The sequence below is a fragment of the Mobula birostris genome, chromosome 16 (assembly GCF_030028105.1).
Source record: "Mobula birostris isolate sMobBir1 chromosome 16, sMobBir1.hap1, whole genome shotgun sequence".
Taxonomy (NCBI): domain Eukaryota; kingdom Metazoa; phylum Chordata; class Chondrichthyes; order Myliobatiformes; family Myliobatidae; genus Mobula; species Mobula birostris.
In genome coordinates this window covers 3,475,609-3,494,159 of record NC_092385.1, presented here as the reverse complement: position 1 = coordinate 3,494,159, position 18,551 = coordinate 3,475,609, and the positions used below count along the sequence as shown (strand labels likewise).

The 18,551-nt window shown below is 50.7% G+C and overlaps 1 protein-coding gene and 1 pseudogene across 1 annotated transcript in view; both read left to right on the top strand.

Annotated features, from left to right (window-relative positions):
* Positions 1 to 3,456, top strand: part of LOC140210821 (uncharacterized) — a 96,287-nt gene extending 92,831 nt beyond the window's left edge. Inside the window, exons 30-32 of the mRNA XM_072280087.1 lie at positions 1,817 to 1,985; positions 2,583 to 2,759; positions 3,367 to 3,456. Coding sequence (XP_072136188.1) covers positions 1,817 to 1,985; positions 2,583 to 2,759; positions 3,367 to 3,403 — 383 coding nt within the window. The 3' untranslated portion in view covers positions 3,404 to 3,456. The remainder of the gene's footprint in view (positions 1 to 1,816; positions 1,986 to 2,582; positions 2,760 to 3,366) is intronic.
* Positions 3,457 to 5,439: 1,983 nt separating this feature from the next.
* LOC140211301 (carbohydrate sulfotransferase 13-like) lies at positions 5,440 to 13,010 on the top strand (annotated as a pseudogene).
* Positions 13,011 to 18,551: the final 5,541 nt, after the last annotated feature.

The window sequence follows — 18,551 nt, the reverse complement described above, 5'->3', positions numbered from 1 at the left end:
CACATGAGAATATAAGAACTAGGAGCGGGAGTAGGCCATTCAGCCCATCGAGCCTGCTCTGCCATTCAATAAGATCATGGCTGATCTGACTATGGACTCATCGCCACCTACCTGCATTTTCCCCAGGATCCTTAATCCCCCTACTATGCAAAAATCTATCTCACCTTGTCTTAAATATATTTCCTGAGGTAGCCTCCACTGCTTCACTGAGCAGAGAATTCCACAGATTCACAACTCTCTGGGAAAAGCAGCTCCTCATCTCTGTCCTAATTTTATTCCCCCGAATTCTGTACGATCTCCTCTCATCCTTCTGAATTCCAGTGAGTACAGTGCCAGGCGACTCAATCTGTCCTCATAGTCTAACCCCCTCACCTCTGGAATCAACCTGGTGAACCTCCTCTGCACCACCTCCAAAGCCAGAATATCCTTCCTCAAGTAAGGAGACCAGAACTACACTTAGTACTCCAGGCGCAGCCTCACCAGTACCCTGTATAGTTACAACATAACCTCCCTGCTCTTAAATTCAATCCCTCTCGCAATGAAGGCCAACGTTCCATTTGCCTTCTTGATAACCTGCTGCACCTGCAAACCAACCTTTTGTGATTCATGCACAAGCACTCCCAAATCCCTCTGCACAACAGCATGCTGCAATCTTCCACCATTTAAATAATAATCTGCTCTTCCATTTTTCCTTCCAAAGTGGATGACCTCGCATTTACCAACTTTGTACTCTATCTGCCAGACCCTTGCCCACTCACGTAACCTATCTATATCTCTCTGCAGACTCTCCGTATCTCCTGCACAATTTGCTTTTCCACTCAGTTTAGTATCACCAGCAAACTTGGATACACTACACACTGTCCCCTCTTCCAGATTGTTAATGTACATCGCGAACAGTTGCAGACCCAGCACCAACCCCTGCGGCACACCGCTCACCACTGATTGCTAACTAGAGAAACACCCATGTATCCCAACTCTCTGCTTTCACAGTTGATCAAGATTTTTTTCGTAACCTACAGTATCGACCACATTGTCTATGGATCTATAGATGCTGCCTGGCCTGCTGAGTTCTTCCAGCACTTTGTGTGTGTTGCTCCGATTTCCAGCACCTGCAGACTTTCTCTGGTTTGTGGTGTTACAGTTACAAAGTGTAGAGCAGGTAGGTAGAGAGGGTGCAGGGGCAAGATAACCAGATGAAGAATTCATCTTTATCACATAGGAGGTCCATGCAGGAGTCTGAGAACAGCGGGATGGGAGCTGTCCCGAGCTTGGTGATGCTTTCAGTCTGTTGTACCTTCTCCCCGATGGTGCGGGGGTGGCGGTGGCGGTGGAAGAAAGAGAATGTCCCGGGTGGGTGGCGTCTTAGAATATGCTGGCTGCTTTACCGAGGCAGTGAGGTGTAGACGGAGTCCAGCAAGGGGAGGTTGGTTGCCGTGGTGCGCTGACCTCTGTCCACAACTCTGCAGTTTGACACCACGGGCAGAACATTTGTCCGACCAAGCCGTGATGCATCCGAATAAATTGGCAAGAGTCTATGGGGCATGTAAAATTTCTTTAGCCCCCTGAGGAAGTAGAGGTGCTGGTGAGTTTTCGTGACCGTGACTTCGATATGGTTGGACCAGGTGATGTCCAGACCTAGCAAGCTGGCGCTGTCGGCCCTCCCGATCTGAGGACCGTTTGGCCGAAACAGGAGCAGACGCCACCGCCTCCTTACACCGTTTTATTGACATTGAACCATCGGTTGTTATCATGCCGCCACGTCGCTAAGATCTTTATCTCTTTCTTGCGCCCCGTCTCACCGGCCCTGTGTTCACAGTGACGGAGCCTCAGGCCCATGTCGTTCAGAGCGAACCCCCGCCCCTCCGGGGCCGCCTGACTGGGAGGATCTCCGTCCCTTGCTCCCTGAGCATCCCGCCGATCTTCCCGACTCCACCGGCGGGGAGACGTCCCGACTACTACTCTCTCCCGATGGACCCCCGTTACCGGTCAGTCTCCTCGGGGGAGGGGGATGGAGGGAGGGAGGGAAGGAAGGTGACTGAGGGCGGGTGAAGTGGAAGGAATGGAGGGTTGAGATGGCATCGCAGAGAGGGGGTGGGACAGGCTATGCGGGGGAGGAGGCGCAAAGTGGTGTTAAGGTGAGAGTGAGGCGTGGAGTATTGGTGGAGGGCGAGGAGGGAGGATAGGGAGAGGAGGAGGAATAGCGGAGGACGAGGAGGGGAGAAATGAGAGAGGAATTGATGGAGGGGAAAGGAAGTGGGAGTGAGAGGCAGGGGAGTGGACGAGCGAGGGGAGGATGAGGTGTTGAATGGGAACAGTGACGGAAGAGAAGCTGATATAGGAGGAGGGGGGAGTTATGGAGCTGGTTTGGGAAGGGGTGATGGAGATAGAGGAGGTAGAGGAGGAAGACTGGGTGTGGGAGGTGAAGGGGAAGTAAAGAGGAGGGGGAGTTGGGGGATGTGAAGGTGGAGGAGGGGTGAATGGAGCAGACCCGGGGAGGGGAGGTGATGGTCGGCGGTGGAAGAGGATTTCCCCTCCTGTGCTCTGTCACTGAACGGTGAGCGACCCCTCCCTTTCTGTGACAGCACCTTCGTGGTGGTGCGGGAGACGGACGCTCCACCGGAGATGCCCCTTCCGACGCCCTTGGAGCAGAGGTTGTTGAAGGAACGGTTCCCGAATTACAAGGTCCCCTTGGCTCGGCAGAGACCCAGGCTGATCGACAGGAAGATCTACACCCCAGATCACTTCGGCAAATGCCAGCGGTGAGGTCTTTCTCTCTAACCATCCCTGCCTGGAACACCCCGCCCTCCATTCCTCTGAGACAGGGATAGTTCTTAAAGGTGAAAAGGTAGCGCCGATATTCCAATTGGTGCAAGCAGGCAGCAGGGAATCAAAATCAGGTTTATTATCACTGGCATGTGAAATTTGTTTTGCGTCGGCAGTACAGTGCAAGGGGACCATTCAGCTGTCCTTGAGCCTGGTGGAGGGACTGTTTGCCTCGATGGTGGGAAGGGGGGAGGGTGGTTTGTGCCCGTGATCTATTGGACTTTAGTCTACGATGCTCTGCAACTGACCAGCACACGCAGCTCCCCAGCCTACGGTAAGGGTTCCCAGTTGATGGTGCCTTGGAACAGAAAGGAGGATCTAAAATGCTCTCAACCTCCTGTAAGGATGGGCTCTATCTGTCCATCACCATTTGACGCCATTTACTTTGTGATGAACAAACTTTCCCTCAGCCCATCTCTCCTGTACCACCAGCAATGTTCTACAACTCTCCCCACTCTCCCCACCTCAATTCATCAGCCAGTCAAATCCGAGACTTGAGGTGCAATTGAAAGGGTCTCACTCAAACCTGTCGTTTGTTTTCAGCTTCCTGAACGCTTCAGGAAAGTCTACAGGAATTTAGAACTGCTGCAGATCCCGTGGACTGAAATATCTGCTCCGCCAACGGGCGAAATAAACGTGTTCAATTTCACTTCACTCCTTACGTAGTCGTTCGCAGTGATATTCTGCTTTTCCCAATCAGACTTCTCAAGCTGTTATTACCCAACGGACCCATGTCTAGACAAACACAGAGACCAACTCCCACTAGTCAGACAGAATGAAGCTCCCTCCACACCGTCCCATCACACACTCCCGGGGTCAGACACAGAGTGAAACTCCCTCCACACGGTCCTATCACACACTCCCGGGGTCAGACACAGAGTGAATCTCCCTCCACACTGTCCCATCACACACTCCCGGGGTCAGACACAGAGTGAATCTCCCTCCACACCGTTCCATCACACACTCCCGGGGTCAGAGACAGAGTGAAACGCCCTGTACACTATATTACTAATTAATTGCAAAAGAAAACAAAAAATACTAAGGTAGTGTTACTGACCATTGAAAAATGTGATGGCGGCGGGAAGAAGCTGTTCCTAAACTGTTGAATGTGTGTCTTCAGCCTCTAGGGAGCAAAGGGAAAAGGGGATGTTGTCGGCGGCGACGGTCCCTAGTGATGGATGCCGCCTCCCTGAGGCGTTGCCCACTGAAGATATCCTTGATGCTGGGGAGGGGGATGGAGCTGACTGCCTTCGTAACCCTCCGCAGCTTTTTCTAATACTCTGCAGTGGCTCCTTCACACCAGGCGCTGATGCAACCAGTCAGAAAGCCCTAGCGCTTATCTGTAGAAATTTCATAGTCTTTGGTGACATACCTACGGCGGATATGGCTAATATGGAGGAGCATAATTTTAACATGACTGGAGGAAATTATAGGGGAGGGATGTTAGGGATAGGGTTTTTACATAGAGTGGTGGATGTGTGGAACACGCTGCCGGGCTGGTGGGAGAGGCAGATACATTACGGACATTTGAGAAATTCTGAGGTAGGCACATGGATGATAGAAAAATGTAGGTGGGAAGGTTTATATTGATCAGAGTCGGCTAAAAGACCGGCACAACATTGTGGGCCGAAGGGCCTGTACTTTGTTGTACTGTTGTATGTTCTGTGTTCGGTAGGTTCTGCATTAACGAGACCGTCCTCAATTTTACACACTGCAACGAAAACTATTTTAAAATTCGTTATGTATTCTTTTTTATTCAACTCACGACATTCACATATGCATTGGCAGAATAAGGAGACACTGTACACGTGTTCAAGGCCACAAGACACTATTAGAACTAGCACAAGTGGAATATAGACATAAAAATTAAGTCTACAGTAGCAGCCATACAAAAATCAGAATAATACTTTTCATCCACTTCACATCCTGGAGAATTGGGACAGTTAAGACATTTATATTTTAGATTATGAGGACACTCAGTCCTCTTTTATTGTCATTAAGAAATGCATGTATGCATATTGTTTATTGGTTACAGCTCCACCTTTGACGCTATAATTGTAAACAAACTCATCTCCAGACTCCAGGACCTGGGACTCAGCTCTTCCCTCTGTAGTTAATGAGGATCTTTAGCTTCCTGACCAATAGATCACAATCAGAAGGGGTAGGCAATGGGCGGCACGGTAGCGTAGCGGTTAGCGCAACACCGTTCCGTGTACATCCTCCCCGTGCAAAGCGTGGGTTTCCTCCCGGTGCTCCGGTTTTCTCACACTGTCCAAAGAGCGACCCAATTGGGTTAATTGGTCATTGTAAATTGTCTCGCGATTGGGTTAGGATTAACTCGGAGTTGTCCGGTGTTGCTGGGCTCTATGAGTCTAACCACTGGCTGGAAGAGCTTACTCTACGCTGTATCTCCAAGTCAGTAAATAAGCAAACCAACTCCATTAACCGAGGGGGTCCGTAGACCTCAGGTTGGGAACCCTGTTCTAAAGACTGGTGCTCTACAAGGTTGCATCCTCGGCCCCCTACTCTACTCCTGGCTGCTTAGCTAGATTCCACCCTAACTGCACCTACAGGATGCCAATGATACTACTGTAGTGGGCCGCATCTCAAATAACGATGTCGGAATACAGGAAGGCGAAAGAGAGCCGAGAGACATGCCAGATAACATTGCCCTCACTGTCATTGTCATCCAAACAAAGGAGCTGGACACTGATTTCAGGAAGAGGAAGAGGAGCACTTGCTGCTGGCTATATCCAAGGTTCTGAGGTCGTTAAGTCCCTAGGTGTGAACATCACCAATACCCTGTCCTGGACCAATAACGGTGAGTCACGAAAGCTCACCAATGCCTCAACACCCCAGGAAGCTCAAGAATTTGGCCATTTCCCTGTCCACACTTGCAATGTTCGACCAAAGTTCTATAGAAAACATTCTGTGCGCATGCGTAACGGTTGGCACGGCAACTGCTCTGTACGTGACTGCGAGAAGCTACAGAGAGAAACCGAGAGCCCAGCTTCCCCTTCGCGCACCGTCTCAGGCCGCATAGTCAAAGACCCCATCCATACCAAGAGCTTTTCTCTTTCCCCCTCTCCCAGATACAAAAGCCTGAAAGCTCATACTACCAGGCTGAAGGACAGCGTCTATCCTATAAGCAACGTTCCCTCTATTTACTTTTACAGCCGGACAGACCAACCATTGATCTGAGCAGGAATTTTTTTAACACGGCTTGAAACCTGAGTGGCACTTTACATTTTTTGTAGTATGCATATAATAAATATTTAGAATGAAAATAGAAAAATTGCACACTTTCGATTTTAATTATTAATTGAAGCGTATAATGAAATACAACCAAGACAATCTTTCAGGTTTCATAAACTTTTTCACCTCTCTTTATCCCAGCTGCGCGGCAACAAAGACTATGTGCGCGGGAGCATTTCGGTTACTGTGCGGCCGTGCACCTGCGCGGACTAGAGTGGTTAGAGTGACAGTGAAGTACCAGCAAGTTAAAAGACTTTTGAACAGTTCTCTAGTACATGGGCTCTTGACCTCAGAATCTACCTTATCATGACCTTGCACCTTATTGTCTACCTGCATGTTCTCGGTAACTAACATTTTATTCTGCATTCTGGTATTCTTTTCCCTTGTACTACCTCAAAGCACTGGGTAATGAATCGATCTGTTCGCAAGACAGCTTTTTTCATTGAAACCTCGGTACATTAAATAAACCAAGTTAACTATCCACAAAACTGTGCTGTGTTGGACTGGGACCTGTGCAAACATCGAAGGCCAGGATATCTGAATCCAGAGGGCATTATTTATTCTTTTTCACTGCAATCAGCAGAACGGGCCAGGTTAATTATTCACCAGTATCGTTATCATATTTACCGCTTTTGCCTGGGTCAGTTTAGTCAAACAGGACAATGAACCCTACCCCGCGCCTGAACCATTTTCAACAAATGAGGCTATGACGCTCATTGAGAATTAGTTAATAATCGACGGCTTTTTGTCTGCAGCGAGGACATTTGGTCGTCATAGAATATTGCGGCACAAAAACAGGCCCTTCGGCTCATCTAGTCCGTGCTAAACTATTAACCTGCCTAGTTCCACCGACGTGCACCGGACTGTATCCATTCCATATGAGATAGGAGCAGAATTAGACCATTCGGCCCATCGAGTCTGCTCTGCCATTCCATCATGGCTGATTTACTATCCCTCTCAACCCCATTTTCCTGCCCTCTCTCTGAAACCTTTGACACTCTGACTAATCAAGAACCTAGCAATCCCCGCTTTAAATATACTCAAAGATTTGGCACCCACAACTGTCACTGGCGATAAAGTTCCACAGGTTCGCCACCCTTCGGCTGGAGCTATTCCTCCTCATCTCCGCTCTAAATGGACGTCCCTCTGTTCTGAGAATGTGTCCGTTGGTGCTAGCCTTCTCACTATACGAAGCATCTTCTCCACATCCGCTTTATCTCGGCCTTTCAATATTTTGCCGCTGCAGTTCTCCCGCGCTCGGGTTAGTACCAGACTCCGAGCCATCAAACGCTCCTGCTTTGTTAACGTTCCTTTGTTAGTCGAGGCACCGAGTTCGAGAGTGGGAAAGTCAAACTGCAGCTTTATAAAACTCTGTTTAGGCCAATGTACATTCAGTTCTGTACACCCCATTACACTGGATGCCGAGGCTTTGGAGAGGATGCCGAAGAGGCTTACCAGGATGCTGCCCGGATTCGAGGGTATGAGCTGTAAGGTGGGGTTGGAAAAAAATCGGTTGTTTTCTCTGGAGCGGCGAAAGCTGAGAGGATATGCAATAACGTTTTTTCTTTAAGTTCCTGGTGGGCCGACGATGTCTTTTCCCCAGGGCCCAAATATCTAACACCAGCGTTATGGAGAGAGGAGATAAGTTCAAAGGAGATGTTCTGGGCAAGTTTTTTTTACACCGAGAGTGGTGGCTGCCCGGGGTGGTGGAGGTAGCGCATTGGAACCCGTCTTCTCAGCAGGACACGGACCTTCTAATCATACAGTTATTACGGTATAGGAGGTCATTCGGTCTTTCGAATTCATGCTGGTCAAAATATAACTTACTGCTGTAACTGAGTCAGGATATGCAGGGGTGGGGTGTTCTCTGTCTCGCTCTTGGCGCTGTCTGACCAAAATAGCTGAATATCCGCAGATTTCCAAGAACCACGCGTCCAAATGAAGGGTCTCGGCCCGAAATGTTGACTGTTTATTAATTTCCTCGGATGCTGCCTGGCCTGAGGAGTTCCTCCAGCATTTTGTGTGCTTTGCTCTGGATGAGCAGCATCTGCGGAATCCTGTGTTCACCATACGTTTCTCGTCCGTTCTTCAATACATTCTCTCCCGCCGATTAGAGGCTTTCGGTATCGGGTTGACAAAGTGGGGGAGAGTGGGCACGCTTTTGTTTCCAAATTTCCCCAACACCCCAAAGTTTCCCTTGTGTTTAGATATTTAATGCACAAAACATCTTTTCATTTAAATTTAAACGTTCTGAGGAGAAGTGAACGAGGCTTGCAGTTCGGAGATCAGCCCCAGGAAGGGAATGCAGGGGCCGGTAAATTCCTATATTCAGCGGTTGCACTGTAGCGGAGGCGACCACTACACGGAGAATGTGTGTGTGTGTGTGTGTGGGGCGCTGCGAGAGGGGCGGCCAGTACACGGAGATTGTGGGTGTGTGGCTCTGAGAGAGAGGGCGGCCAGTACACAGACTGTGTGTGGCGGTGGGAGAGGGGCAGGTGCGACCATTACACGGAGTGTGTGTGTGTGTAGCGCTGCGAGAGGGGCGGAAGGAGAACAGTGTAGGCAGTGGATTTCTGCGGTTTGGCCCCAGGGAGGGGCCGGAGGGCAAGGAGAGCGGGCAGCGCACGGAGCTTTCTGTGCGTTGTACTGGGCGGGAAGGATGACACGGAGCCGGAGACAGGCGGTTCGCTTAGTTGTCGTGTGTTTCGGATCCTTACTGCTACTGACCGTTTACTTGCACGGCGGCTTCAGCCCAGGTAAGGTAGAGAGTGAAATCGGCCAGATGCGTTTCGCAAGTTGACCTAAAAAAAAGGAAAAAATATATATATAAACGATTTTGAACAAAAGTCGGATAGCAGAGCGGAAAGAAGCTGTTCCTGAATCGTTGAGTGTGTGTGGTCAGGCTCCAGTACCTGCGCCTCGATGGCAGCGATGACAAAAGGGTGCCGAGGGGTTTAGTAACGGATGTCACCTTCCCGAGGCACCGCTTCTTGAAGTTTGAGGTAGAGGTGGAGTGGGGAGTGGGGAGTGGGCCGGGGTGGGTTGGACAGGACAGGGTGGGACACACGGTGTGAAATCAGCATAGAACAGTACAGGCCATTCGGCCCACGATGTTGTGCCGTACCTTTAACCGACTCCAAGATCAATCTAACCCTTCCCTCCGGCATTTTCTAGTCTCCGTCTGTCTCTTAAATCTCTCCAATGTAACCGGCTTTACCACCGCTCCTGGCAGTGCGTACCGTGTGTGTAAAGAAAACCCCTGTCACCCGCCCGAGATTTACCCCCCCCCCGGTTACTTTAGGATTATTGGCCGTGGGGAAAACGTCTCTGGCTGTGCACTCGGTCAAAGCCTCTCAACATCTTGCAGACTTCTATCAAATCAACCCTTAGCCTCCCTCGATCCAAACAGATTTTTATTTTGGATGTTTTGCCCTGTTACAGCCTTTCACCGACTGAGGGTGGTAAAGATGAGGTCTGGAAAGAAGCGCACAGCCCCGAGTGACTGGTCTTTCAACCTCAGCAAGGTAGGTGAGCGAGGAGGAAGGGGCCCCCCCCTGTTCACTGAACACCCTCCCTCAATGGCCACACCGGAAAGGCACTGGCGGGAGGGGGAGGGGTGCTGGCGTTTGGTTGCTCGCTGGCGACGGAATTGGGGACGGGTCGCTAGGGCAGAGCTTTCCCGTCTCCGGCTGGTGCCATCCCAGCCTGGTCACAGACGCCCCCCCCCCAAAAAAAAACTCGGGGGAATCCCAGTCAGAGACAACGGGATAAAGACTGGAAAATTCACCGAGAGGTTCGATAGAATACGGCTGGGGCAGATTCAGTGTGGGAGGAGCGGCACCGAGGGAGCGCCGCGCGAGGGGCATTTTTAGAGATGCTGTCCTTGGGAGCAAACCGGACATCCGGAAGAAACGCACTCGGTCACGGGGAGAACGTACAAACTCCTCACAGACAGCGGCTGGAATTGAACCCGGGGCGTTGGCCCTGTAGTAGCGTTAAGCTAACCGCTACCCGGGAAGATATTAATCCCTAATGCACATACCCAGTCATTCTCAAACTGTAATTAATGGGAGTTTGTTGTACACAATTTGGTTGCTGCGTTCTGTGCATTTCTGTAGTGCCCACCCTTTCAAATGTATAAACTCAGCCCGGCCGAAGGGTTTTGGCCCGAAACCTCGACTGTACTCTTTCCCTAGACGCTGTTTGGCCTGCCGAGTTCCTCCAGCATTTTCCTTTTACAGTATTGGAATGGTTTCGGCCAAACTTCTCTACCTGCTCTGTGACACTGTTTGTGGAAGCTACCACTCCAGCAGCTGACCTAATATTTAAGAATTCCTTCTAAAATGGTGCTGGGGATCTGGAATCAGTCCAGATATCACTAGAGTCATAGAACACTACACGCAGAGAGATCTTTCGATGCATCCGGCCTGTCCAGAACCTGCTCCAGGGTCCCTCTCCTTCACAACCCTTCTTATACAAAGTTCACAAATATTGAAATCGAAACCGCATCCACCTCTTCCTCTGGCAGCTTGTCCCACAATCTACTCCCCTCCCCCGACTGAAGAAGTTCCCCTTAATACTTCACCTTTCACCCTTAACCTCTAGTTTCTAGTCTCACCAACCTCAGTGGAAAAAGCATTTACCTGATCTGTACACCTCAATTTTGTATACCCCTAGCAAACTTCCCCTCATGCTCCTACGCTCTAGGGGGGAAAAACTCCATAATACAATGAGCAAAATTAGGGCTTTCGGCCCATCGAGTCTGTTCCGCCATCCCATCATGACTGATTTGTTATCCCTCTGAAACACATTCTCTTGTTTTTTCCTTTCAGCCTTTGGCACCCTGACTAACCAACCTCCACTTTAATTATAGCCAATGACTTGGCCTTCAGAGTCGTCTGTGCCAATGAGTTCCTCCGATTCACCACCTGAAATTCCTCATTATTTCTGTTCTAAATAGATGTCCCTCTATTGTGAGGCTGGACCCTAGACTCCCCACTCTCTCGTTTATCAATCTTCGATAGGTTGGGTGGATGGGTAACTGGAAAAGCAGGGCAGTGACCGTGGTAAACACAATGCCATGGCTGAACCAGTGGGACCGGACAACTGACCCTTCTCACCCACTGACCCCCATGTCAGGTACCCTGCCCCCCCCCCACTGCCGACCCCGTGACCAAGGTACGGATGCTTCACCATGGTGGGGCGGATGATCAGTCAGTTGACGGTGGCAGAACAGGGGTGAGGGGCGCTCTACTAGTGACCAGAGCGGACTGAATAGACGACCAGTTAGCTGAATCTGCCCACCACACTGACCCCTACGCCAACAGCTTGCGGGCTTGGACCAGGGACCAGAGGGACTGGATGGACTGGACACCTGACCCTGCCTGCCCTATTTATCCTGCACAATGTCACGTTCCTGCTCCACAGCTGACCCTGCCCAGACCAATGCAGAAGAAAATTATAGCCAGAGAGACGTGACAGGGTACTGGACAGCTGACCAATGAGACAGGGCACAGAAGGGGGACCATGGTGCAACTTGTAGTCGGAGGGACTGAATGGGCGACTGGTATCTTTTTGGTTCCTCGGCCCGCTGTGGTTAGCTGCACTGCCCATCACCTCATCACCTCTCTCCCTGTGGCCAGTTGTCCAGTTCTCCCGTCAGGTCTCTCCGGTCACTCACACAGTCCGAACAGGAGTCCAGAGGGATCAGACAGGTGGTGGGACAGGGTACCAGACAGCTGACCACGGTGGGACAGGAGACCCGAGGGGCTGGGCAACTGACCAACTGACTGTGCCCTGTGTCCTGTTCCTGCCCAGAGCTTACCAGCTTGGACCAGCCAGCCGGAGGGATTGAACACTGACCACGGTAGGACCGGGCAGGTAATGGGACGGGGGGAGCGGACCTCAACCCTACCCCACTGACTACTACCGTGTCCTATTCCCACCCCACACCCGCGCAGCCCGGACCAGCCACTGGAGTGACCAGCCGGCTGACCACAGCAGGATGGGTGACCAGATGGACCGGACGGCTGATCCGCCCACCCCACTGACCCCCGTACCCTGTTTCTGTCCCGCAGCTCCCCGGGTTGGACCCCCAGCAACAGCGAATCCAGCAGCAACGCCGGGCCGAGCTGGAGCGGGCGTGCGCGGCTCACGGCCGCCCTTCCAGCCCGCTCTCGGCCGCCGACCTCCGCCACCTGATCGTGGACAACCGCCATCGCCTGCTCTACTGCTACGTGCCCAAGGTGGCGAGCACCAACTGGAAGCGGGTGTTGCAGGTGCTGGCCGGCCAGGCGGCCAAGCCGCTGGACATCCCGGCCGCCCAGGCACACTCCCCGGGCCGCCTGCCCACGCTGGACACCTACCCGCCGGCCGGCATCAACCAGCGCCTCCGCCACTACCTCAAGTTCCTCTTCGTGCGCGAGCCCTTCGAGCGGCTCGTGTCCGCCTACCGCAACAAGTTTGCGCAAGCCCGCGCCCACGCCTTCCACCGGCGGTACGGCACACGCATCGTGCGGCGGCACCGGCAACGGCCCAGCGCGCGTGCACGCTGGAGCGGCGCCGACGTCACCTTCTCCGAGTTCGCCTGGTACCTGGCGGACCCGCGCACACGCGTGCGCGACGGGCCCTTCAACGAGCACTGGGAGACGGTGTACGCGCTCTGCCACCCGTGCCACCTCCGCTACGACGTGCTGGGCCGCCACGAGACGCTCGCAGCCGACGCGCGCTACCTGCTGGCGTTGGCCGGGCACGAGCACCCCGTCGCCTTCCCGGCGCCTGCACCCGGGTCCAAAGGGCCGACCACCCTTGGCATGACCGCTGCCTACTTCCGCAACCTCTCCGCCTTCTACCGCCGGAAGCTCTACCGCATCTACCGACTGGACTACGAGCTGTTTAACTACAGCGTGCCCGCCTACCTGGACAGCGACTGAGGGAGCGCGTTTCCGAGGGGAGATTGGAGGATGGTGCGTAGCGGTGTGCCTCAGGGATCTGTATTGGGTCCAATGTTGTTTGTCATGTATATTAATGATCTGGATGATGGGGTGGTAAATTGGATGAGTAAGTATGCAGATGATACTAACATAGGTGGCGTTGTGGATAATGAAGTAGGTTTTCAAAGCTTGCAGAGAGATTTAGGACAGTTAGAAGAGTGGGCTGAAAGATGGCAGATGGAGTTTAATGCTGATAAATGTGAGGTGGTACATTTTGGTAGGACTAATCAAAATAGGACATACATGGTAAATGGTGGGGCACTGAAGAATGCAGTAGAACAGAGGGATCTAGGAATAATGGTGCATAGTTCCCTGAAGGTGGAATCTCATGTGGATAGGGTGGTGAAGAAAACTTTCGGTATGCTGGCCTTTATAAATCAGAGCATTGAGTATAGGAGTTGGGATGTAATGTTGAAATTGTAGAGGGCCAAATGTGGAGTATTATGTACAGTTCTGGTCACCGAATTATAGGAAAGATGTCAATAAAATTGAGAGGGTACAGCGGAGGTTTACTAAAATGTTACCTGGGTTTCATCTCTTAAGTTACAGAGAAAGGTTGAACAAGTTAGGTCTTTATTCTTTGGAGCGTAGAAGGTTGAGAGGGGACTTGATAGAGGTGTTTGAAAATATGAGAGGGATTGATAGAGTTGACATGCATAGGCTTTTTCTGTTGAGAGTGGGGAAGATTCAAACAAGAGGACATGAGTTGAGAGTTAAAGGGCAAAAGTTTAGGGGTAACATGAGGGGGAACTTCTTTACTCAGAGAGTGGTGGCTGTGTGGAACGAGCTTCCAGCAGAAGTGGTTGAGGCAGGTTCGATGTTGTCGTTTAAAGTTAAATTGGACAGATATATGGACAGGAAAGGAACGGAGGGTTATGGGCTGAGTGCAGGTCGGTGGGACTAGGTGAGAGTAAGAGTTCGGCACAGACTAGGAGGGCCGAGATGGCCTGTTTCCGTGCTGTAATTGTTATGTGGTTATATGAGTGTGGGGTTTGGAGGGAAGGACAGCGCAGACGCGGTGACTTGCTCGAGCGTTCCGTTATGTCACGGGGGGGGGGGCGGTGGTGCAGGGTGTTCCTCGCCTCCCCCTCCCCCGATTGTGGTCTGCGCGGGGACGGTGGATTGTTGACGCTCGCGCACCGGTCCCCACCCCCACAGCACCCAGGGGCGATGGGTCTTCCGTGCGTCAGGGTGCTCTGTTTGCCGGGTGCGTGTGGGGCTGGACTCTTCCACGGAGCGTGGAAAAACCGGGAGTGGTGACGAAAAGTGGGTGCAGACGAAGTGGAGGAGTGATTGGAGGCCGAGAGAGAGGGATGGGGAAAAGGTGAAGGTAGGAGATAATTAAGGAGGAGTTGGGGCGGGGGAGTGAGTGAAGGAGGAGTAGGGTGGGAAAGAGAACAGTGCGTGGGAGAGAATGTGGAAGGTTGGAGAGAATGGGGAAGGGAGAGGGTTGAGAGAGAGGAGCAGAGGGTAAACAAGGTTTGGGCTGGGAGAGAGTGTGTGAAGGGAGAGTTGAGAGAGAGAATGAGTGGGAACGCAGATGGGGGAGTGAGTGGAGAGTGAGGGGGCAGGATTGTGAAGAGTGACTGGCGGAGGGTGAAGAGGGTGAAAGTGAAAGGGGGCGGGTGAGATCTATCTTTTATTTTGCCCTATCCCCACTCATGTATGGATACCCTGTACTTTCGCTAACTGTAACACTTCATCCTGCATTCTGTTACTGACATGCCGTGTACTGTTGTATTGAAATGATCAGAACCCTATCCCGTGTGTTTCTGAAATTCAAGGAGTTGTGAGTGAAGACAGTGACGGAGGCTCCGCAACTCTTCTTGAGAAAGGATTCCAAATGTCCCTCGCTGGGAGAATCACCCCTCCCCATTTCAGACCGCAACGGTCTTTGTCTCAAAGCAGATCCGACGCGTGGCATCTGCAGTTCCTGGTGCAGGATAGGGTGGAGGTGCGGGAGGTTTTGTGTCTTCACCAGTACCACTGAGAAGTATAAATGCGAGCACACGAGTCGCGTATGATGTTCTGCTAAGGGGTTGTCTGTTGCTGGGTCCTCGGATAACTGTAAAGGTCGATCCAGAATCTATCTATTCAAGAACAAGTGATTGTTACTCTGGGTCAGATGCAGTACAAAAAAACCCACTAAATACAAAGAACACAATTTTTTTTTAAAAGCCCACAATGAATCTCGTTGACTAAAAGAGCGCAGGGAAAATTTAGAGGACGTTCTTAAGGCTCCGGTCTAGTCCGGGAGGTTGGCTAGCAGGGGCAGACATAATTCGGGGCGGCACTCTGGCGTAGTGGTTCGCTCAACGCTTTACAACGCCATCAACTCTGGTTCAGTTCCCGCTGTTGCCTGAAAGGTGTTCGGACGTGACCGCGGGGCTTTCCTCTCACAGTCCAAACGTGCACCGGTTGGTAAGTCATTTGGTCATTGTAAATTGCCCGGTGATTAGGCCGGGGTTAAAGTGGGGGTTGCTGGGCGGCGCAGCGGGAAGGGCCTATCCCCGCTGTATATCAATCAATCAATAAATAAAAGCTTTCCAAGGTTGTTAGGACAGGAGGACATGAATTATAAGGAGAAGGTGAATTGGTTAGCAGTTGCCTCCCTACAATGTAAAAAGAATGAAGCAAAAATTTTTTGTTGATGCAAACGATGTATGTATGTATATTTGTAACGAGAGGGCTATGGGTGGCGGTGAACCCAAATGCTGAGTAAGGGCTAGAATTAACTCAGACTCGAAGTAAACAAGACGACACAAACAAAATCCAAAGGTGAAATCACAAAGAGTAGTATTAGGAATGGAACTCCTACGATTGAGCACTGAGTGCTCAGCACGAGGCCTTTAAGCACAAGAAGGAATGTGGCGGGCAATAATTGGCTCTCTGAGTCTTAAAGAGACAGCGGCAGCTAACCGTACTCCAGGGAACTGGAGCGCTGAAACCTGGATGCCTGCCGCTGTTCAGTCAGGACCATGGCTATGTTTTGATGTTCTTATGACAAATAAAGCTAATCGTTGAACCTTTTGCTGGGTGCTTTGTCCTTCATTAGCTGGTGTAGTGTAGTTAATTTGGACAATCCCAGCAATTGGTTGAAAAATTGGGTAAATTATTGGTGAGGACATAGCCTCAAGATTCGGGGGAGGAGGGTAGATTTCGGATGGAGATGAGGAGGAACTGCTTTTTCCAGAGAGTGGTGAATCTGTGGAATCCTCTGCCCAAAGAAGCAGTGGAGTCTACTTCAGTAAATATATTTAAGACAAGGTTGGACAGATTTTTGCATAGTAAGGTGGTGGGGAAAAGGCAGGTAGATGGAGATGAGTCCATGGCCAGATCAGCCATGATCTTATCGATGTCCTACTCCTGTTCTTATTTCTTCTGTTCCTGTGTTCTGAAATTCTCTGACGCAGTGGGTTCAACCGAGCATTCATTTTTGTTTAATCGATCAGTCAATATGTTTAATCTCGCGAACGCGTGAGAAACGTGGATTTAAAGTTAGTGTGCTTTGATAAAAGCTGGTAAAAATATTTTCGTAATAAAGGTATTCCATGGGTTTCTGTTCTTTGTTCTACTATGAATGCCCAGAAGAAAACGAATCTCAGGGTAGTACATTGTGACATATAATGAATTTACTTCGAAGTTTCAACCTCTCTCCTGGTGTTCTCTCCTCTTTTATTCTGTTCCTGCCTGTACCTGACAGTGTGATACCAGCCCTGTGCTCGCTTCTGTAGCCCAAGATCACCTCAGCACAGGAAAAGGCTATTCAGCCCATCTAGTCTGCCTTGTCCCATCGTCCTGCATCTGGACTGTAGCCCCCCCTTTCCCCTCCCACCCACCCATGTGCTTCCTAAAACTTCTCTTTAATGTTGCAATCATACCCGCATCCACCACTTCTGCTGGCAACTCGTTCCACACCCTCACCAGTCCCAGAGTAAAAACATTCGCCCTCATGTTGCCCTTAAACATATCACCTTTCACCCCTAACCCATGATCTCTAGTTCTAGTCTCATCCAACCTCAGTGGAAAAAAGCCTGTTTGCATTTACCCTACCTATACCCCTCTGTCAGATCTTCCCTCATGCTCCGACACTCCAGGGAACAGAACATCGAACATAGAAAACTCCAACACAGTACAAGCGCTTCGGCTCATGACGTTACGCCGACCCTTTAACCGCTTTCAAAATGAATCTAGCACTTCCCTTCTCACACAGCCCTCAAATTTTTCTATCATTCATGTGCTTATCTGAGAGACCCTTTAATGTCCCGAATGTATCTGCCTCTACACAACACCTACGTTCAACACACATCCACACTCTGTGTTTTAAACAAAAACTACATCCGATATCCCCCCTATACGTTCCTCCAATAACCTTAAAACGATGCTCTCTTGTATTCCAATCACAAGCAAATGAAAATCTGCAGCTGCCGGAAATCTAAGCAACACACAAAATGCCAGAGGAACTCAGCAGGCCAGGCACCCTGCTGATGAAGGGTCTCGGCCCTAAACGCTGACTGTACTCTTTTCCATAGATGCTGCCTGGCCTGTTGAGTTCCTCCGGCACTTTGTGGGCGCTGCTGTCTTGTATTAGTTATTTCTGCCCTGGGAAAAAGTTACTGGTTTCCCACTCAATCCCAGTCCCTTATAGTCCTTGTACACCTCTATCACGTCACCTCTTATCCTCCTTCGCTCCAGGGCGAAAAGCCCTACCTCACTCAACTTATCAGTTATACACAATTTTGTACTGTGTGCAGCTTAGGTAACCATATTATAGGAAAGTCATGATCAATCTGGAAAGTGTGCGGAGAAGATTTACGAGGTTGTTGCCAGGACTCGAGGGTCTGAGTAATAAGGAGAGGTTGGCCAGGACAGGTCTTCATTCTTGGGGACGTGGGAGATTGAATAAAATCATGAGGCGTGGATACAGGTGAATGCACACGGTATTTTACCAGAGTTGAGGATTAAGAACTAGAGGACCCAGGTTAAGGTGAGAGGGAGAGATTTAATAGGAACCTGCGGGGTACCCTCTTCACCCGGAGGGTGGTCTGTATATGGGACAAGCGATCAGAGGAAGTGGTTGAAGCAAGTACATTAACAACATTCAAAAGATATTTGGCCAGGTATATGGATTGGGAAGGTTCAAAGGTTATGGGCTAAATGGGACTATCTCAGATGGTCAGCATGGGGCATTTGGGCCGAAGGGCCTGTTTTCGTGCTCTATGACTTGTTCTATAAATTATAGAAACGACATACAGTTCTGTCGTGCCTTTCACACACAAGACACCCACGAGTGCTCGGCCAGTGAGGCCAATATTGTGGTGAAGGAAATGTCCAATCGGCAGATATCAGCAATGAGAGGTAACGAGCAGACACTATAATCCAGTGATGGTTCTCCAGGAATAGACATTGGCAATAGGTCACGGGGAGAATTCCCCGCTCCACTTCGAAATAGACCGTGGGATCATATGCCAATCTGAGAAG